Genomic DNA, 22,553 nt, shown 5'->3' on the forward strand with positions numbered 1-22,553 from the left:
GACAAAGCAAGACCCGCAGCGCCCCGGGAGCCGCGGGGCCACGACCACACTCCAGGCCGATCCGAGCGAAGACCCCCAACGGCCTCTCAGGCCCCGAGCCGAACTTCTCAGCGGCTTCACCTGCCGTGCCCCGTGTGCCACCGACACGCACCAAACACGAACGTCCGTCGCGGGTCCCGGGCGGGCGTGCACACCCAGACCCCCGTGCCCAGCGTCCAGTTAGCCCCCTCCACAAGCAGTGCCTGTCCCCCGGGGGGGCTGCCAGCCTATGTGACTGGGTCCCGGTGCCATCCGGCTCGGCGGAGCCGACGGGGCAGTCAGCTGGCGAGGGCTCGGAACACGCGTGGTCCCGAGAGGCCTGTAGGGTCTCTTGTCTGCCCCGCGGATACGGTGGCCCTCGGCATCCACGGGACGCTCGCAAACGGGCCGCCAGGGACATCCGGAAAGGCGAAATCGGCTCCTGCGGCCGGACTGTGGCTTCAATGAGGACTAGTAAAGTCTGGGCGCGTGGGATTTTTAATACTCAGACCTCCGCGAGGAACCCGCACCAGCGAGGAGCTAAATCTACCCGCCAGCCGCGGACGCGCGGCTGCTTCTCCCCCCGAGCCGCCTGGGTCGCGGTGGACGCACCGCCGGGCAGGACCTCGGCTCCAAGCCCAGACCACGCGCCCTCCCGGTACGCGAGAAGTGCCTCGGCGGCCCCCCTCGCGGGCATCCCGGGCCCGACCCGAACTCGGGAGAAGCGCCCGCAGCTCCTGCGCCTACGACCCTTTCCCAGATGGGCCCTGCCAGGCAGGGACCTCGGCCCGACCTGCAGCGTTCGCCTCCCAGCAGGCGCGCGCGCTCGGTGGAACGAGCCACTGCCTCGGCCCGCACGTGCGCCCCCAGGGACGGATGAACCCGCGGCGCCCGTGTTCCATCCACGCCGGGGTTCCGCGGGGTGTTTACCTTGCGTTTCTCAGTCCGAGAATCAGAGTCAGACATTGGGGGGACGAGGGCCAGGGGAAGGGCGCCGAGGAGGGTGGCGGCAGGAGCTGCGGAGGGTTGTGCAGATCCAGGCGGAGTCCGGCTCACGCGTAGCGGCTGCGGGAATCCGGCGGCGGAGGCGACGGCGACCAGGACCGCGGGAGCGCCAGCGGGCTGCTGACCCGGTGCCTGCGGGGAGCGAAGTGAAACCAGCCCGGCCCAGCGACTCCGCTCCTCCCGGGGCCCCCGCTCCCGCGCCCAATCACCGCGGGCTCCGCCCCCGCGCGGTCCGGCCCACGGCCAGCCGGAGAGCAGGCCCCACCCCGAGCTGCTGGCGCGTGCAGGCTGCGACAGGTACCGGGGAGGGTGGCCCCGCCGGCTTCCCTGCAGTTTGCGCGCGCGCCGCCCACCCCGGCGTGTTTACCCTGGTGACTTCGGCCCTGCGGGCAGCTGCGTGCGCGCCCATCCTCCACCCCCAATGTCCCCGCCCCTCCCCGTCCGCCCCTGGCGGCCACCTCGCCAAGCGGAACTTAGGGGGCGCTCGGGGCACGCTGCTCGGTGTCCAGCCTGGCCGCGGGCTCCAGTTGGAAGCCTCAGGAGGCGCCCCTGCGTCCCTGTTTGGCGGAGCTCCTCAGCCCCAAACCAAGGGGCCTGGATCGGTGCAAGGATGGGCACTGGCCTCTGACTGTCCTTTCCAAGAATTCGTGGCCTCCGGGGGACCAAGATCAGCAAGATGCTCCTCGGCTGCGCCTTGTGCGGGACCCTTGCGCGCCGCCGCCTTCTGTACTTATTTAGGCTTTCCCTGGTTTTGTGCGTGCGTGCGCCTGTGTGTGTGTTTTTGCTTTTTTTGTTGTTGTTCCCCCCTCCCCCCAGTGCTCAGTTACTTAAGAGGCAGAACTGGGGGTGGGACGAAAAGTTGAGAAAAAGACAAGGCAAGAGTCTAGGTCGACTGCTCAGCTTCGGGGAGCGATGGGCGTGCAGGACGAGCAGATAAAATAGAGGAATGAGAGAGTAACTCCAAAAGAATAAGGAAAAAGGGGGGGCTACTAAGGAAAGACGGTTGTGCCACACGCTGTGGGACTCTCGAAATTCACTGGGCTCCGGGTACCGCCGCCCGGAACTGTCTGTCCATCGGCCGGCTGAAGCTGGCGACCGCGCAGCAGCGGAGCTCAGAGCGCGCTTGGGGAAGCCATACGGGGGTCGGAAAAATCCCCTGATCCTCCTGGGGGCTTTCATGTCCCCCGACTGAAGTCTCGAAGTCAGTGGTGCCACTCAGCCTCGCCCCTCCCCCTCCCTCCCTGACCGCAGCAGCCCGGAGAAGTTAGTCTGGACATGGAACATCCGGCATCCTACGTGTGAGGATTAAAGGCACTCGATTAAAAGGCCACCCGACCTGAATCCGGGCTGGCAGCGAGGAGGAAGCGGCCCTTTTCACGGAGAGCGAGTTAACGCGGCCTGTCGGGCCATCTTGGTCATTTCTGTGTCCCCAGGCGGATCTAACGTCACCGTGACACAGCACAGCCCGGGTTAAAGTCTTGGTTCTCAGGTAAATCCTGAGCAAGATCGAAGAAGCCACTGGTTCCCAGGGAAGCTAGAGGGCTGGCGACAAAGCCTTGCCTCTGCCCGGGGCGTGAGGGGTGTTTGCTAAGAGGGCTCACGGGTCATCACGGGCGTGGATGCAGCCAAGCGTGCCGCAGATCCGCCAGAGCTGTGCGGCGGCCGCTCGGCATCCCTTCGGGGCGGCCCAGCCTGCTGGTGCTGCAGGGGCCCGCAGCCAGTAACAGTTCTGCCTGCCCTGGGCCCTCAGCGGGGAGCCAGGCGCCTCGGAATTGGACTAGAAAAGAACCAGACCCGGGGGGGGGGGGGGGGGGGGGGGGCGGAGTGTCCTCGCCCCCTGTTTCTTTGTAGGAGCAGGCTGCCCTGGAGTTTTTCGATTCTGCAACCCTGGGCGCACTGAAAGAAAATAGATAGGCAGCTGGGGGAAAGCAACGGGCTTGGACTGTGTGCTTAATTTAGGGCTGAATCAGGAAGCCGGCCTGGAGGCGGAGGCTTGTCTCTGCAGCGAACCAGGCAGTCTAGGTAGGGAGCGTCCACCGAGCGCCTCCCGTCAGGCCGCCACGGGCCCCTGGGCAGAGTCTGGAGAGCGCCTGGCGGCCGAGGAGGGCAGCGTGGAAAGGGCCAGCGGGTCACCGGTGCCTTCCGGAGGGAAGTGAGACGGTGGCAAGAGAGGAGAAGGAGACCGGGCAACGCCGAAGTCAGAACGCGAGTGAGAGAGCCATTTCCGCCCGGGTAATCTCTCCGGATTCCAAAACCAGTTTATTGCGGCCATCCCCCGAGGCCAGCCTTCCCTACCTCTCCGAGCCGCGGGGAGCACCTTTCTACCCCCGAATTTATTTAAACCCTGCATCTACACTTTTCCAAAGGGTTGCAGTTTAGTGCCGTGAACGGTCTGTCCTGCGTAGGGCCAGGACAGCTCCGGGCACAAACTCTGCTGTCTCTCCAGCGCAATCCCCACCCCCCACCTGGAGCAAGTCTGATTCACTAAACATCCCTCGTTGAACTTTTGCCCGCGCTTGGAGTGGGCGGAGCTTTCCTCCACCCCTTTCGCCTAAGGGTGTTTAATTTTTGTTTTGATTTTTTTTTTACCCTGGGCCAGAGTGGTGTCTTTTTTTTTTTTTTTTTTTTTGTAAGTCACTGGAAATCTGAGTGACAGCAGAGATCTTTGGTGGCACCGGGCTGTGGGTGAGACCACCCGATGGGGTGGGGAGAGGTCCAGGCAAAGGCCAGGCGAGGTTTACCAGGCCAGGATAAGTCACAGTGCTGCTGCGGCATCCACCTGGGGCTCCCTCTCCCGGGCAACCTGTCCTGCGCCCTGCTGGCCTTAGCCGGCCCTCCTCCCTCTGCCTGGACAAAATCCTCAAGGGTGGTTGCCCGGCACCTGCCCCTGTGGCCTCTTCTCCAGCTCCGGGTACTAGCTGGAGGACGGCGCCGGTAAGAGCCTGGCTCACAGCTTGGCCAGCTGGGAGCGTGTCCCTTCCTGCGCCAGCGGCTGCGTGGGCGCCGGGTAGAAGGCCCAGGCAGCCTGGGGGTTGGGGATCCCTGCGATTGGTGCGTGGATGTTGGTGTGCGGGATGTTGAAGGCGGAGATCACCTTCAGGGCATCATCCTTCACGGACTCGCACAGATCCAGCAGCTGCAAAACACGACACAGAGGGACAGGTCAGACGTGGGCGCGCTCACGGAGAACTTTCCGCCTGCCCCTCCTCCCCCGCCAATCAACCAGAAGCGCAAAGAATTGGGGTTCTCCACAATGTAAGAAGTTACTGTTTCTAAACACATCTCTGTCCCCGGGGTCCGGCCGAAATCTAGGTTTTTTTCCTGCAAGGGACTGAGGGTACCGGCTCTTTGCCGAGATAGTCCTGGTAACTAGCGAGCAAGGTCTGAGAATAAAAGCTGCGTCCTCTGCGCTCCCTTTCCTTCTTCCCGCCCTTCCTCGCTATCTCTGGAGTGCCACCCTCTGGCGCGCAGAGGCAACTGACAAAGACCTCTGAAAAAAAAAACGAGCAGGTGAAAGACCCGCCTCATCCCACCAGGAGGGTGCCAACACAGAGAGCGTGGAGAGCAGCCAGGGGGGCCCTTAGCCTGGAATGGATACCAAGGGAACCAAGGCTAGTATTGGTCCCGCTCAGGGCGCTCCAGCTGCGCAAAACGGACGAGTGGTCGACCCACTCTGCAACCCACCCAACAAGAGAAGAGGGGAGGCTGCAGGCCAGGGCTGTGTTTCTATTTCATTTTCTATGATTTGGACGCCAGCGCGCCCTCCCCGCAAAAGGAAGCCAAAATAAAGGGTTATTTTTTTTTTAGTTCTGAACATGGTCAGGGAGACCTGTTTTCCTTTTCCCAAAGCAGCTACATACTGTATTCCAACTTTTTTTTTTTTCAAGTCTCCATAAAGCTATAAATTTCTTTGACTGACTAAATCACAACAATCTCTGGGCTGCATGGTTTTATTTTCTTTTAATGTTTTAAAAATCACTTTTATGGACCCCACATTTATTGTGTGCTGTCCATATTTTAAGACTTTTTTTTCCTCCTGCATCAGCTCTCCCCAGAACATTTCAGGAACTCTCCGAAAGAAAGAGGGAGATGAGAAGGAAGAGTGGAGGGGAAGGCACGGTGCCCCATTGCACCAGTGACTTCTCTAATGAAAAGCTTCGTTCTTCACACACCGTGGTTGGGCATCATCAAATAAGTACTGAAAAGACTTTGATCACATTGGCAAGATGTGACAAGACAGACTGTCACTGACCAAGATCTCCCAGGTCTGTAATTAACACTTTTGACAAATCCTAACTAATCTGTCAACCCTCCATGTCTTTAACCACACGTTTCAAAACCATGAGATAGTATACACAGCTCCTGAGCTTGCCACACGTGCAATTATTCAAGATAATGTACCCTTTGGGTTTCATTAAGGGCAGCGAGGCCAACTCTCGTCATGTAGTCACCAATGAGGGAAGCTCATGCTGAAAGAAGGCTTGTGAAAGAATACTATGGGTTTGGTTTGTCTAGTGCTAAATATAGACCCAAAGGTCAGAGGTAGAAATTACAGAAAGTGATATCTATTTGCTATAAGGAGGAGTTAAAAAAAAAAAAAAAGAAGGGCCAAATGGCTAGTGAAGAAGAATATTTCTAGACTCATAGTTCTCCAGGAGTGACGCCCACCACAGACACTGGACAAGAGCATTGAACTGGCTGGAAACAGCAAACATTGACCAAGAGACTTTCTAAATCTCCAGTTCTGGTGCAGCCTAGAGCACCCTCCTTTCAACCTTCCCCATTTTTACTGCAACAGAGTCCAGAATGTGTAGATGGAGGGTGGGGCAGCGCTCCTCATACACACCTCATTCCCATCCGTCATACTTTGCCTGTTAGGAAGATCACAATCTTTCCCTCCTTTTGTTCACAATCTGCAAACTGTAGTCCTGTTCTGTGCCAGATGCCGTACAGGACTTGAAAAGCTTACACGCACACTGCAGACAGTCATGGCCTCTTAGGTCAGGGAGCTATTGCAAAGTTTCAGAGGCTCTAGAAAATGCAGCCTGAGCAGGGAGGACACTTGCTATTCTTGCAGGGGACCTGGGGTCAGTTACCAGCACCCACGTTGTGGCAGACAGCTGTCTGTAACTCCAGTTCCAGTGGACCCAGCACCCCCTTCTAGCCTCCCTGGGCACCAAGGGGGCGCACACGGTGCACATACATACAAGTAGATAAAGTCATAAACATAAAATTAAAATAAATCTTAAATAAAAATCCAATCTGCTTTAAAAAAAAAAAAAAAGTACTTGGATGGAGCCTGGAGAGATGGCTCAGTGGTTACCAACCCTTGCTGCTCCTTCAGAGAACCCAGGTCTGGCTCCCAGCACCCAGGTCAGGTGGTTCACAACAGCCTGTGACAACAGTTCCAGGGGATATGATGCCCTCTTCTGGCCTCTGCAGGAACTTGTGTGTATGTATGTATGTGGGGCACATACAGCCTAGCAAACACACAGAGACACGTAAGATAATAACTACAAATTAGAAAGCACACAGAAGCTAGTGTGTGATATACCATGTAACCTGGAGGAAGGGATTCCTGTCTTGTTTGTCTCCTTAGACCCACCTGCTTGCACTATTTGCTTTCTTCTCTCCTGTCTGACTCTCTCAGCACTGACACATCCAGTTAGGAAAAAGATAAGATGGCCAAGCACCAGCAGTCTCTAAGCTTGCCATTCAGCAAGGCCCTGAGCGTAAGAATTTCCAGGGTGTGAAGCCTCACCGCTGCCTGCACTCTGCATAGGTTTTCCTGGTTTGTATCTTGCCTCTGTTTCCAGCTCCAGATGTTTCTGGGGAAAACCCAAGCTGAAACGCATGGAGAGATGAATAGCTACTCGGATGGGTTCCTTTCCTTCTTGGATGCTGTGCTAGAGTCTTTATATCCATCCTGTGAGTTGGAGAGGCCACGTGGCTCATTTAGCGAGTAGAATGAGGAGACAGTGAATTCCACAGCAGAGATGTGATGAGGATAAAATTCAAGCTACTAGTGAAATGAGGTTTCTGTATTACTTTTATTTTGTTTTTAAGACAGGGTCTTACGCTGGCCTGGAAATCACTATGGAGAACAGGCTATTTTTAAGCTCACGGACATCTACCTGCCTCCACCTCTTGAGTACTGAGATTAAAGGTGAGGACCATCATATCTGGCTTCTGTATTATTTGTGGCTATCACGTAATATCTTTGCTCCTACTATGACCCATAACTGCTACTCTCAACCAGAGCCTTTTTCTGGCTCATTCCCTACCTACCTATCTCTCTTGAAGGTTTGTACCTTGTTTAATTCTGATTGTCAGCTTGGTTGGATTGAGAAACATTAAGCTGGGCAGTGGTGTCAAATGTCAGCACTCAAGCAGCAGAGACAGGTGGATTTGGGAGTTCAAGGCCAGCCTGGTCTACAGATCGAGTTCCAGGGCAGCCAGGGCTACACAGAGAAACTCTTTCTTGCAAAAATAAACAAAACAACAACAAACCCAAAACAAACATTAAAAAAACAAAAGAATGATTCTTGATATCAAATCTCAGGCCTCTACATGTATGCCCACACACAGGTGTGCTTGTACACATGTAAAAACATGCATATATACATACATGCCACACACACACATGAAAATGAAAAAAAAAAGGTGATAAGATGATGATAATGGCGATGATGTTGATTTGTGATCCATAGGCTTAAACCCAGGATTTCATGTTTGCCAAATTCTTCCATGATTATTAGCATGGATTCTCTAGTTAGCAATAAACATGATTTCTTTATGCTCTGGCATTTCCTTTCCTGAGAGTGCTTAATCACCATTACCTAAAACAAGAGTGCTGACACAGAGGCATCGATTTAACCACTTAATAAAAGCGTGTGACATTGATTCAAACTGCTGCTGATTCATAAGAGGAAAAGTTTCTAAAGAAGTCAAGTGCACATAGCTTTCCCTTTAGAATACAGGAAACCATATGAAAGTATTGGCAATGGAATTAAAGTAACCACAGGGCTGCTCTTGGTAGCATTTTTAACAGACAAAGGCATTTACACAAAACGAGAGAGAATATTCAATTAGGTGGTTATCACGGAGCTGCAGCATTAGTTTCACACCTCTTAATACCAAAGAATATGGTATTTTAATTAACTGATGGTCTAGACTGATAAGTACATAACCAAGAGGGAGTGATTTTCAGTCACAAAAATTTCTTCAAGGGAAAAAGCCTCACAAACTGCCAGAACTAAATACAGCCATCCCTTTGATGTCTTCAGGGAGTGCTTCTGAGAATAGGACATGTAGGCCTAGGATTTTCAACAACCCACTTTATTTAGGGTTCTTAAATGCCTCTACTTCCCTTCCAACCCCCTGACCTTAGGTAGGAGAAAAAGCAGTTAGAAGGGATAAGGAATGCAGACCTCTCTAGCTACTTCCTGCTGGTTTGGGGTGTTGGGTTTTGGGGGCAATAGCAATCTCAGTCATCAGCATTCCAGAAGTCCAGCTAAACAGCAAACCAGCAATCCAGCAAATACAACAGCAACTTCAGCAGCAACCTCCAAGCTCTCTCTGGAGCGTTTCTCTCTAGGAGCATCTTGAAGCAATGTGAAGAGAAGAAGCCAAGAGATGGAAAATGATGCAAAGCCATCTCTCTTGGTTTTGAGGCTATGCTATACCCTCACAAAGTCCATACTGGATGTTTTTCAGCTGACAAAAACCATGCCCCCGCATGAGGCAGTTCCCAACTGACAAACATCACACACCTTTTCAGGGGCTGCTTTCAGCACAGGATAGACCAAAAACATTTCCACATCCCATACTTGGGATCCAAACAAAATCATGTTTACATCCACTGCTTTCTTCCGGATACCAAAATGGACAGGTGCTTGTGTCTTTCAGCTGGAATGCCATTGTGTTTGCTGTAGTGTTCGCAGGCCCTTCAGGTCTCCCTGTGCTTTACAGCCTCACTACTCTAATACTCAACACAAGTGCTACAGCAGCATCTGGAACCGGGCCTCAGGTCTCTCAGGCCTAGCTATTTTATCTCACCCTTTGCCGTCTCTCCCATCTGGCAACCCCACCCTGCTGTCTGTCTGCATTCTAGACAGTCACTCACCCCATGTGTGAAGCGTCTAGGGCTTTTGGTTTATCCCCAAAGACCTCATTTCTATGACGTCACTTCACCATTCTTCCTTGAGCGAAGCGCCACCTCACAGTACGGCTTCACTTTGTCCAGATTTTTTTTTTTTTACCTTGTTTACATGGGAGCAAAGCTCTCTCAATTTCTTTCACTTCCTAATTAGAATTAGGTACCCTTACAGGTTGCTATTAAAATCATTTGTGTCCATGAAGCTAAGATGTCCAGGATACATACTTTTTTTTTTTTTTTTGATAGAGGCATACTCTACACCTGAATATTCAGAGAGGGCACAAGTAGGACATGGACTTACTAGGCTTAGGTGTACAAACAAATGTGCACAAACAATTGTGTGTACACACACCTAGAACACATAATTGGAATATGTACAATTAGAACATGCCATTTGGTAGCCTCAAGACCATACATATTAAGGCTAAATGTAATGAAGAATGTTCAAGAGTTCTATTGCTATTAAAAAGAGCTGCTGGAGTAAAGTGACTAAGGGAAGTGACACACTATGCTTACAGACTGTTAGAGTGTCGGTTCTTTCCAAACTGAGATCAGGGTCAATGGGAACAAGAGCAGGAAATGTAGGACAATTGTAAAATATATAGAGTAACACAAAGACCATAGGATAGCCAAAACAACTGTGGAAAGGAATATTATATTGTCCAGTATAAGACTGATTACAACAATCAAGACAGAATTTGTAAAAATAATAGACAAATCCATGAATGGAGTAGAATATGAAGTTACCAAACACCTTCACGATTATATGTTCTATTGATTCTCCCCAGAGAAGGCAAAGTACTTCACTAGAAAAAGAAAAGTATAATAAGTATAATAAGTATTGATTAGATAATGGGAATTCTTTGTAAAAATTAACCCACCTCTACATCATCATATACTGAGAAATTAACTCCAGATAGGAAGTAGACATCATTGTAAAAACAAATGTCATTTACGTTCTATGAAAGCACAGGCACAAATGTTTACAGCCTTCAGTTAGGCAAACAAGTTTTCAGAAAAGGCACAAGGGCACTAGTAAGAAAAGTTAAAACTGACAACTTATATTTCATCAAACTTAAAGCCTGAATCTTATCAAGAGATACCTCTGAGAAAATGGTTAGGCCACAGGATGGAAAAAATCAAAAGTTCTCATACTTACAGAGTTGACAGATTTCTGTGATATAACATCATGCAGTTTTTAAGAGGACAAAGGACACAATCAGATATTTCACACAAATACTAAGAGGTATAAATGGCCAACAAGCACTTGAAAGGATTCTCAACACCATCAGCTGTCAGAGAAAGGAATATTAATACAGGGAGATGGCATGCTCGTTTGTAAGCATGACTGGTGACACTCTGGGACAATGAGATGCCCGTACTCAGTGAATATGCCTGAGGTCAGCTGGAGGTGAAGACCAGTTGCTGGAGGCCATGACACAGCAAAGCCTTAGAGCAAAGTGCCTTGGGGAGGGAGAAGAGGCCAAACGAAACAGAGAAGTCTACATAAAGAAATACTACCCTGTTGGGGGCCGGGGGGTGGAGGGAAGAGAGGACTAAGGAAGCTCAGACACAGGCCAAACTGAAGGAGCCAGTCTCTCTCTGCCTCCATTCTCAAGAGACTCTGCAGACACACAGTGGGAGCTGCAGGGGCCAGGAGCAGGCAGGGTCGGAAAAGTGGCTCCCAGAAACTTCCTGGATATTGGACACTTTCTCCAATGTGATTAAAGTCTATTTTATACAGTGTGTCCTCTGCCAAAACTCACCAAAACTACCAAAATTTATACATTTCGGTGCATGCAAAATAAGCCCCATGTTTTTCATTTTAATTTTTAATTAAAATTTTAAGTGACAAGAAAAAGAAAGACAAAAACAATTTTAGGGGAAGCAGCATGTGACTGCAACCTTTATTTTTTGTTAAAGATAACAACAAAAAAATAGCATCTACTATCACTACATATAAGTGTGTATTTTGACACCCAGAAGTTAAGAAGACTATACTAATATATTTTTACACATATGTATTTTGTGTATGTGTGTGTGTGTGCGTGTAGGTCAGAGAAGCATTTTCTCCTTCCATCATGTGGACCTCAGGGGCTGAACTCAGGTTATGGGTGGCAAGTGTCTTACCCCATCGAACTTGTTCACTGGCCCGCTCAAGAATAAAATTTTTAATGGAAAATGTAATGCATTTGTTTTCTTTGTTTTACCATAAAGGGCATCTCCCTCATTTGGAAGTCTGTCTGTATGGCTGGAAGGCCAGCTTGACTTGAAGGGACACTCTAGAGTAGATGAAGGATAATAAGGTCACTAGGTGAAAGTGTAGGAAGGTTCTTTAGCATGAGGCCAAGGGACCAGAAATCGCTTGGATAGAATGGGATTCCCAGAGTCAACTGACCTGAGGGATTGAGCAAGTTCTCTAGAAAGGACTCTGACTGAGCTACAGTGTGGCTCAGCGGTAGCATGCACCATAGGTAAAACTCATTCTATGTGACCCCACTTTTCTTTTGCTCAAAAATCATTGTCAATGCTCATTCTGAGAAGATGGATTCCTGATTCTCCTCCCTGCTGGACACCCTAGAAATTACAGTAACACAAACCTTAGAGGACACCAAAGGGTGAAGAAGGAAACAAACCATCTAGGGACTGTGAGCTCTTGAGTAACAGCGGTCATTTCCTCGTTTCTCTTTCTGACTCACACATCCCTGCTGTAGCCGAAGGCACTAGAAATACCAACAGATGTTGACAAATGCCCCAGCGAAAGCCTGTTGCCTGCAGCCGAAGGACTAGGAAAGGCCAGCCTCACTCTACAGTGTTGCCGTAAGACTGTTCTACTTCATCCACGCCACGCAGAGAAGGCTGTACCCAGACTACCAATAGCTCAGCAGACCAAACGGATGGCCTTCTATCCCAACAGGTGGTCATGAGAGCCTCATGGGAACTGTGACTCCCACCTCCCGGCAGCAGAGAGGTCCTTTCCTCTCCCAAACAGGGCGCTATCAGAGAAGGGAGGACTGGTGAGAACTTAGCTTTAACACAAAAGTGACAAGGCCACATGGGGAAAGGGATGAGATGTTCCTGCCTCTCCCTGCCAGGGAGGCTAGCTGAACGAGTTCCCCTCCCCACACACATACCCAACATACACACATACCCTGAAATAGTAAGATGTCATCCCTTGCATGTTGCTTGAGTTTCCTTTCTGTTGAGATTAAACTAAGGGCAGGAAAGGGTTTACTTAGATTACACTTTCAGGTTGTGGTCCTTTTGTGAGGGAAGTGAGGGAAGTAATTTAAGTAGAAGCTTGAAGTGGCATCTATGGAGGAAGAGTGGTGCTTGTTGGCTTGCTGATGCTCAGTGAGCTTTCTTATACAACCCCGAAAATGGATCTGCCCACAGTGGGATGGGCCCTCCTACATTTAAGAATCAAGATGGTTCCTCATGCTAACGGTACCTGGACTATCCCTTAGCTGAGACCACCTTCTCAGGCGACGCTAGACCAGCGGTTCTCAACCTGTGGGTCACAGCCGCTTTGGGGGTTTGAACAGCCCTTTCACAGAGACCGCCTAATACCTTTGGAAAAAAAACGAGTATTTATACTACAATTCATAGCATTAGCAAAATTACAGTTGTGAAGTAGCAACAAAATCATATTATGGTTGGGGGTCACCTCAACATAAGGCCCAAGGAGGGTTGAGAACTATTGCTCTAGACTGTGTCAAGTTGACAGTTAAATGTTAACTAGAACATTTATCAACAGAGACTGAGTAGAAAACTCAGAATTTGGATCCCTATTATGAGGTGAGATCCCCCCCTCACACACTTTTCCTCACAGTGCTAGAGGACACCAGCTAAAGAAGCTTAAGCAGATCCAGATAATTTTGTGACATAAACACTCAAACATTCAGGTTTCAATCAAAAGTCACTCATCATACCCAGAACCAGGAAAATGTCAGGCTAAATGAAGATGACAAACAATGAGAACACAGAGATGACACAGATATGAGAATTAATGGGTAGACTTAGGCAGCCACATAAAATGCTTCCATGGTTGGTTATGAGCAGGCTTGAACACAAGGAACAATATCTGCCTACCTCCCAGGGTGGTGAAAAATAGAAAACAGTGACACAACCAAATGCTCTGCCCAAGAAAAGAAAACAAAAACCCCCAGATCATTAACACGTGACTGTGGGAGTGTAAAATCATCACATTCACTCTAGAAAGGAAGACTAGAAAGTCCTTAAAAACATCAACACATGGGGCTGCAGAGATGGCTCAGAGGTTAAGAGGTTAAGAGCACTGGCTGCTCTTCCTAAAGGTCCTGAGTTCAATTCCCAGGAACCACATGGTGGCTCATAACCATCCAAAATGCGAGCTGGTACCTTCTTCTGGCCTGTAGGCACACATGCAGGCAGAATGCTGAATAAGTGATAAACAAATCTTTTTAAAAAGTTATCATGTATCCACCATATGATCTAGCAAAAGTTCTTGGTTATTTACTCTGAAGAAATTAGAATTCACACAAAATCCTGTACACTGGCATTAAACGTGGTTTTAGTATTAACTGTTAAAAAAACTAGACTGGCTGGCTATTCACACTGTTGTAGACCAATGCTGTGAAATACTACTCAGTAATTATAAACCAGCCTCTTGATATATGAAACAGCATACTATGAAAATTATGCAGAAGGAGAAAGCTGATTCCAAAGTGTGTTTGCTATGTGACCCAGCAATGAAAGATGATTATGCAAATGAAGAACAGGTTGGTAGGTGTAATATGGGACCAAAAAGAGGAGAGAAAAAAGGAAGAGAGTATGACCATAAGAGAGCCACGGTTCCCATGGTTACGGAAGCACACTGGATCCTCTCTGTCTCAAGGTAACTGTATCCAGATCCTGCAGGATAAGTTCTAAGACTTTGCAAGCTAGTTCCAAAAAGGGAAACTAGGTAAAGGATCATGAAACTGGAGTGCATTTTTCTTAACAGCTATGTATGAACTTGTAATTCTCCCCAAATAAGATGCTTAATTAAGAAAGAAGACCAAAGAAGTCTTGGAATAAATGCCAAGTTAGATTCTAACAAGACAATTTTACATGAGCCCCCAAGCCTCCTCCTTTGATTTTTATGATGTGCGCAAAGAAATCTAAGCCCAGCAGCTTGCTGAATTAGCCCAGAATGAACACAGTTATTTATACACAGGTTAAGAAATGGAACATCTGCCTCCCAAAAGACTTTCAAAAAGGCTTCTCTGCGCACACCTGACATTTTTGTTTTGCTGGCTCATCAGTAATCTATTAGCCTACCAGAATGGGTGCCTGTGGCTATGATGACGGCTGTGGTGAGCAACTAGCTACCCAGGAAAGGAGGATGCAAGAGCCTCAACTTCCCACAGATGTGCGAACTCCCACGGGTCAAACTTGTCTTTCTGCTGTCACCCCCACATGCTATCTTTGTCTGGTTACTAAGTCCCAAACATTTTGGTCTCCCAGAGAAGGGGAAACTCTAAGCTCCACACAGCAATGATTTTTCTCTGAGATGGAAGAGCAGGTGAGGACGGGGAAAGGCACAGGGATGGGACAGTGGTGCCGGTGAGATGGCTCCTCGGTTAAGAACATTCACTGCTTGCGCAGAGGACCTGGATTCACTTCCCAGAACCCACATCTGGGAGCTAACTGCTTGTAACTCCACTTCTGGAGGACCTAACGCCCTCTACTGGCCTCTTCAGGTGCGGCATGAACGAACATAAGCCCATGCAGGCACATACATGTACATAAAATTAAATGAATAAAATTTTAAAAATAATAAAGGGAATAGGCGACTGACCCTCAGAAAATGAAGAACCACCACAAGCAGATTTGCTTTTATAAGTGTACTAACCTATTTTAAAATGGATACACCGGGGAGTATTTGTTTCTGTTTCAAGTGAAATCCATTGCATTTTACAGGCATACTAAGATCATCGTCCAGAATTGTGACTTGGGTCTGGTGGGATCCATCTCCTGGAAGGTCTTTTTTGGTACAGCACTATCAGCCTTAGCCACAAATTTCAACCGTAGGAAATGTGTGACTCCTGGGTTGAGGGTGTGAGCCCTTGTACAGAAGAGTGTCCGGACTGCCCAGCACCTGGGGCAGCTCCCTGAGGGCTCAGGCCGATGCTCCAGGCTGGATATCTGCAAAATAACTTGCCTCCATTGCAGTTACAACACGCTGCTTCTGACTGATCTGGTTCATTTCCCAGATGCACAAAGCCCTCCTGTGAGAGGGCCTGATGTCTGACCAGGCGGCTGCCAGGTGAAAATCAGCACTGGTGGTATCATCTCATGAGTTTTTGTTATTGGTTGAACTGAAGAAGCCAAACCCTACTTGTATTTTCTTAACCTCAGTGGGATGACACCGTTTATCAATCCAAGCTTGTGTTTTATGCCGCTGAGGTGCACACAGTGGTCAGGAGGTAAAGAAAAAAGGAGCTATCCCCAGCCCTTAGCAGTGATCTGTGCCACTGATAGTCTTCCTTTCTCTGTTTTAAGGTCTTTGGTCCTAGGAATGTATGGCTGGCTAGCAGATGCTCTCGTTCCCCCCTGGAGGGGAAGCAGCAGTCCTAGAGAAGAGACAGTGGGTTCAGCCCCATTCTGGCTATCCTTTCCATTCCAACAGGATTTTGAGCCTTTCTAGTAACACGTCCAATGAGACCACTCCAAACATCACTTCCTACTCCTCAGCCTTGGCCCCTAGGCAGGACCTATGCCTCCTGTGCCCAGCAGACCAGCTCTCACTACCTTTCCTCTTTGGCAGGGATGTCCCAGTGGGGTTTCTATACCTCAGCAACTTGCCAGCAGCTACACCAAATGGGCTTAAACTGGTGGAAAGCAGGGATCTCTTCTCATACTTCTTACAGAGAAAAATCAGAGTGTGGGCAGTAGCTGAGGCTTTAGGGTCAAGGAGGCCTGTCTCAGTTTCCTACTCCTGTGGACATTTTCAACAGTCACTGCTTGAAACCTCAGCGCATGCTGGACTGGCCCTTGCCATCTGAACACCTGGCGAGCTGCCTTGGGCAAAAGGAAACAGGGATGGGAAATGTAAGTGTTCTTCAGAAAGAACACCCCACAGAGCATGGAAAAGAGCCAAGGAGGCCTCTGAAGGAAGTGAAATCTCCAGGAACCCAGTCTGAGCTTCATGACTTTGAGGGAGGCCCATACGTCCTCCTGAAAGCTGAAGAGAAGGGCTCTTATCCCAACACCATCTTTCTGGCTCACAGCTCTTTCCCTAATTTGTTATTGTTGTTTGTTTGTTTTTCTGTTCTAAACCTTTTAGCCACTGAGCAGTATTTGCATTTATGGTCTATCCTTAGCTCAAAATCAGAGTGACTTGAGCGAATCAATGCACCAAGTATAAATAAATAAAAACCATGTAAGGTATAGACGTCATAAGTGAGCATCACCCATCTCCTCAGTTCAAATAGTAGCCCAGGGATCCCCGCTTCAGGGACATGGAGTTGACCACACTTCTGTGTATTCTCACTCCGAGCCATAGCTAAGAATAAAGCTGTATGCCAGTGGCACTGGGAACTACTGGGAGGGCCCATCAATCATCAGCCTTGAATGCTTTCCCTCGTCAGCAATTCAACTACTTGATTGACTGAACTGAAACTGAAACTCAGGCCCGAGGGGTCATTCTAGTAGGAGCAGCCAAGGGCCCAGATCACACACCAACAGCAGACTCCCAGCAGCTCTCATCTATTCTGGGAGAAAATGAATCATCCCTTCCTGCAGGGCAGAGCAAGGCTGCTGGGTCTGCTCTGCTTTCTCTTACTAGGGAAGCAAAGCAAGACATGGGCTCTGCCTGGCGCATCTCTTGGTACATCTGAAAAAGCAGCCTAAGAGTCATGGGAGAAGGACTCCGGTAGGCTTAGCTCCAGCAGAGATGTGTCCTAACTCAAAATAGAAGTCCATTCAAGTAGAGTCGTACAGTGTGTCTGAATGCAGGGTTAGGGTGTCAGCATTTCTTGGATATAGTCCCAGCTAGAATTTCTCTTCTCATTTTGTGAGTGAGTTTTTCATGTTTGACCTCTGTGGCTCTCACAGATGATTCCTCACCACCTCTGAGAGGCAGGAGATTAGCCCTCCTCTCACCACACTTAGGTTTCCCAAGCCTCCTTTGATTCCTGGCAAGTCCTTTCTCATCTGCGAATCACCGAATCTGTTTCGAGTTCAGCAGCAAATACAGCCCGAATGAACATTTCGCTAAGTATTATCTCTACCACATGGAAGAGGAGCCTCTTTTGATCTGCAGCCCACAGCTGTGGTTCTAGCAACACATACCAACTGGAAAGCTTCCTTGGGTGTTGATTTTGCAGTGCGATCTGACCACACAGCCACTTGCACTTGATTCCTCTCTGTGCATCCTTGATGGAGGGTCACAGTCACAGAGCTGGTGGAAACTGACAGAGCGGGGTGGCTGTGCCCAGATCAGAGGGTAAAATGAGACTATTCCATTCACAACTTAAGTTTACTCCAAAGGATGCTGTGAGCAAAGAGACTTGGGGCTAAATTAAAAGATATGTATGTATTCAAATTTGCTGATTTCAGAAGCTGAGATTGGAATCCAATCAAAATGAAGTCTGGGGCTGCAAAAATGGTTCAGTGTATGCACAGCGAGCTCTTTACCTACACCACACTGTAAGTACATACGTGCAGGCCAATTTTGACTATTTTCTCAATTGCTCCTCACCCTGTCTTTGGAGACAGGGTCCTCACCAAGCTCTTGGACCAGCTGGTCTGGCTGTCCAGCCAGCTCCAGGGTTTCCACCTGCCTCTACCCCTCCTCTAGCACCATGGCCATACATACCCAGTGCCACCGTTGCCAGCTTTTTACATGGGATCTGAATTCAGGTCCTCCTACACACAAGGCAGGTACTAGCTAAGTAATTTCCCTAGCCCTGTGTGCCGAGCTAGAATCTTGGATGCTTCTTAACTTATCTGTTGCTTTTACTCACTTATTAAATGGGTATTCCATCAGTCTTCTATACCTTGAAGGTCTTCGTGAGAATGAACAGAACATATTTTTTTTGTACAAATATGTGCACTTCTAGCTATAGATAGACCACATTTTTCACTGTAAGTCGGGTGTTCTGCACAGCCTAAGTGTTTGGAATGGGTCCAGACTTATTGCTTTGTTCTTGCCTTGGTAAGCTTTCTAATCCAGAACACCTTTGTATTTCTAGAGAAGAGCCGAAGATGATCCAGAGAGTTCTCTTCTGTCCTTTACACGGTTCACTAGTGCTAATGTCTCACATAGCTCTGGCCCATTGTAAAAACTAAAAGCAACCTTAGTACGCGGCTACTAGCTAAACTGCAGCTGCCGTTCAGATCTCACTGGTTTTCTACCGGAGTCTGTTTTTGCTCCAGAGTTTGGTCCTCATTCACACACGGCCGTCTGTCCTCTGGTCTGAGAGGGTCTCCATTTTTTTTTTCTTGCCTTTGGGGCACATTGGTCATGCTGTATAGACCTCTTCTCACTTTGGCTTTGCCTGCTGTTTATTTTCTAGAGTTATGCGGTTGAGAGAGGACAGAGTGCTTCCTTAGCATATGGTATCAGAAGCACATGCCGAGAACACATCCTCCTGTTAGTGAGAGTGACATTACTTGCTCAAGGTGAAATTTGCCAGGTTCCTCCTCTGCATATTTTATGTCTTTAAAAATGTTTGAATTCTGTGTGTGTGAGCGTATCTGTGTGTGGGTGTGTGTACGTCGAGAGCAGTGCCCTCAGAGGACAGAGGAGGGTGACAGAGGGTGCTGAGCCATTTCTCCAGCCTCCGTTATTTGTACTTTTTGTTTCAGCTCCAGCCATTTTCTAAGACTTATTGTTTCTTTTCTCAACAAGTGGCTAGAAGCCAAGACTGAGCTTGAGGCGCATAGGCTGGTGCTTGCTGGTGCCATTTTTTTTAGCAAGCACATTAACAAGGAGGCTTGGAAGTGAGAAAGTGCAGGTTTCTCTAACTTTGGGCTGCTTACTCTTTTTCTCTGAGCCCCAGTTTCCTCATCAGTGGGTGAGGAAAAACAAAAACCATCCACAGGGCTGTAGGACTGTGTGGAATGACACACCAGATAGGCTGGCTGCTTCTGAAAGTGGATGTCATCGTCGCTTCCCCACACCAACTTCTCCACTGAATATTAACCAAAGTATTTGAAGAAATTATAGGAAACATCTTCAAAGCATCACTGATTTGACAAAACAAAAAACAAAAAACAAAAAACAAACAAACAAAAAAAAAAGCAGTTTTAAGAAAAAAGGGAACCTGGAGAAATTAGAAAGAAAATTGTATTTTCCCTGAAGCAATGTGCCGTTTCCAGCAGATCTGAACTTTGACCTTGACGGTGGGAAAGTGGCTTGAGAGGGCAGGAGGCAGTGACAGTAAAGCACCAGACACAGCTCCAGGTAAAAGTCTTCACAGGAGAGCCTTCCCACAGCAAACTGGGATGCTAGGGAACAGGCAGGTGAGGTAATTTCTCCCTGAACTCTACGAGTCTTTGGAAGAAACCTGAAGAAAGACGTTTGGTGGAAGGCTGGCCTCATCTGAGTGCCTTGTAAAATACAATAATTTCAGTTGACTTTACATAAATCACATAGGTCATTGCTCAGAAACACTGAGCAGCTCACACAGAAGATAACTGGACACACAGCTGACCCAGTAGGAGAAGGAAATAAAAGCCTAAAGACATAAAACCTGAAATTGTTAGCTAGAGGCTATAAAACAACAGTATTTTAATGTATAGAGAAAAGAAATAAAGGACAACGTTAAATATATCTTGGAAGTAGAAACTGAAAAGTGCTCCAGGGAACACAACAAAGAAAGCAGGGACCTGTTCAGATAAAAGCTCAATGACCTGAGGTCCTTGCAGAGGGGTATGATGGAGGTGAGGAGTGATGGAGGTGTGCTAGCTTCCTCATTCTCTCTCTTGAGAGCCCTTGCCTGCTCCAAGTTGCCGTTCAGCAAGGAGGCCTCTGCACTTGGCCTTCCAGAGAAAGGTAGTTCTGAGGAGGCCGGCTCCTTCCTGAGCATCTTCCAGGATGCTGTGAGGGTCCCACCAGTGACGAATGTGGAAATCACATTGTACTACAGGAACACAAGAGTACTCCGTGCCTTACACAAAAGTTGGTCTCGACTCAGCCCTCCCCTGTTGTACTTTTTAAAAAATTCTACATTACTGGTGGCGTAGATTCAAATAGTCCCTCATACAATATTCTTAATTAAAATTTTCCTAGAGAACTTCATAAATACTGCATTTGCATCACCCCACCTCTTCCTTTCCCCACTCCAACTCCTCCCGTGGCCCCACACTCCCTCCCAAATTCATGCCCTCTTCTTTAGTTATTACTGTTACATGCGTACATACATGCATATACTCATGTAAAACACCTACTGAGTCAACTTACTGTTGTGCCTAGGTACATATGTTTAGGGGTAATAGCTTGGGCTTAGATGACCAACCGTGAGCTTGACTCTCTCTCTGCAGCCATTGATTTCCTAGAGCTCTTCACCTAGGGGTGGGGCCTTGTGAGATTTCCCTCATCCGTGTTGCCATGCCAACTGTTGTCTTTCTGCAAGTCTTGTTCAGGTGGCCATTTTATTGAGGTTTCATGGTGCAGCTTTCCTGTCATTTCTAGGAGACACTATTGAGTCGTGTCCTGGTTCTCTGGCTCTTCCCATGTTTCTATTCGCTCTTCTGCATGTAGATTTTTTTTTTAAGTTAAGCCCAAAATGAGCACTGTCTTTGTGAAATGTTCCCACCAAAGCCAGCTGCCATCTCTTCATTGCTTCTCTTACTGTTCAGGCGTGCTTCAAAGTTTATGTACCAGAGGGGTTGGCTCGGCTGTTACAGCACTGGCTTCTCTTTCACAGGATATCTGTTCAATTCCCAGCGCTCACCAGGTGGTTTATAACTGTCTGACACGCCAGTTCCATGGGATTCAGTGTCATTTCTGGCCACTGAGGGCATTGTACCACATGGTGCAAAACACATATTCAGGTAAACACTCATACATGTAAAATAAAAATGAATGACATATGTGTTGTCCTCAGAAGTAGGGCCCTACTATCAGTTGTGAAACATGATTTATAGCCTTGGCAATAACCTGTGATGTCTGGGGGATCCACGGGACCCCTTTGGCCAACAACTCCTGGCACAAGCTTTTACTTGGTGGCATAAGAAGTCTACTTGGGGCATTGTCCTCCTTATTATACGTTAACTCCATTTGGATTCCTTTCCTGTATGCATATATTTTAAGAAGCCTCTACAGCAGTAGCATAGGATGCATCTCTTAGGAGATGCATCATCGAAACATCTTCTCGAAGTAGATGGGAATTAACCCAGAGAACCACAACCAGACGCCGTGTGATAATGAGAGACATTGGAACACTCAGTCTCTGTGTGGCCTTGGCTGGCCTGGACTTACTTTGTAGACCAGGCTGGCCTCGAACTCACAGAGCTCTGCCTGACTCTGCCTCCCCAAGTGCTGGGATTACAGGACTGGGCCACTGCACCCAGCTCTGGGCAGGATGTCTTTATCAAACTCCCCTTGACACTTAGGGGCCTATGTGGAGGAAGAGGTGGAAAGACTGTGAGAGTCAGAGGCAATAAATGACTCTAAGGAACACCATCCTCCAGGCAATAGGAGTGATGCTCATATGAGCTCACAGAGAAAGTGCTGTCCTGCACGAGACCCACACAAGGCAGCCGGATCCCAGCACTGAGAGGGGAGAGCGCCCCCCCCAACGAAGAAGCTACTTGCAGATGATAACTGCTAGCAAAGAAAAAATCCATTTTCTCCACTTGTTCCTGGGCCCATTAACCACAGTCTGTATGGAATCTCTCACTACACCAAGCCCCTCCGAACAATGTTCAGGCTGAGTCTTCCACCTCTGTGCTTCTGCAGAAGAGGTGTGCTAGGAATAGGCTTTGCTGCTGCTGTCGCTGCTGTCTGAGCTCTCCATCCTTAGAGCAGTGATTTGGGATGGGCTAATGGTCCCACCTTATGTTCAGGTGCTAAGTAGCTCTTCACCTCCACTGTCACTATGGACATAAAAATACCACAGGATCTTCTTCTGAAAATGAAGAATGAGTTAATATGCTTTGGAAGGAGTAGAAAAATGAGTTAATACCCACCCCTACCAACACACGCCTCTGCTTTCAATGTCAGGAGTCCCATGAGTTAGTCCTTGTCACTTGATAAACTCATTACAGACTGAAAAACTATGCATAGTCCTAGAGGCCTAAAATCAGTGCTCAGAAACTGGTAACAGAACAGCAACATTTCCCAGAAAAGCAAAGAGCCAGAGGCTGCTGCACAGGGTCCTCTCTGCTCTGGAGACTCTTA

At 48.4% G+C, this 22,553-nt stretch overlaps 2 protein-coding genes across 3 annotated transcripts in view; both read right to left on the reverse strand.

Annotated features, from left to right (window-relative positions):
* Positions 1–1,154, reverse strand: part of Bcl2l11 (BCL2 like 11) — a 38,632-nt gene extending 37,478 nt beyond the window's left edge. For both annotated transcript variants that reach the window (XM_055615756.1, XM_055615697.1), the window contains exon 1: positions 949–1,154. The gene's annotated coding sequence lies outside the window, so the exon portion shown is untranslated. The remainder of the gene's footprint in view (positions 1–948) is intronic.
* A 2,798-nt stretch (positions 1,155–3,952) lies between these two features.
* Positions 3,953–22,553, reverse strand: part of Acoxl (acyl-CoA oxidase like) — a 187,415-nt gene continuing 168,814 nt past the window's right edge. Inside the window, exon 10 of the mRNA XM_055605271.1 lies at positions 3,953–4,159. Coding sequence (XP_055461246.1) covers positions 3,971–4,159 — 189 coding nt within the window. The 3' untranslated portion in view covers positions 3,953–3,970. The remainder of the gene's footprint in view (positions 4,160–22,553) is intronic.

Source organism: Psammomys obesus, unplaced genomic scaffold (genome assembly GCF_907164565.1).
Source record: "Psammomys obesus unplaced genomic scaffold, mPsaObe1.curated_primary_1811, whole genome shotgun sequence".
NCBI lineage: Eukaryota > Metazoa > Chordata > Mammalia > Rodentia > Muridae > Psammomys > Psammomys obesus.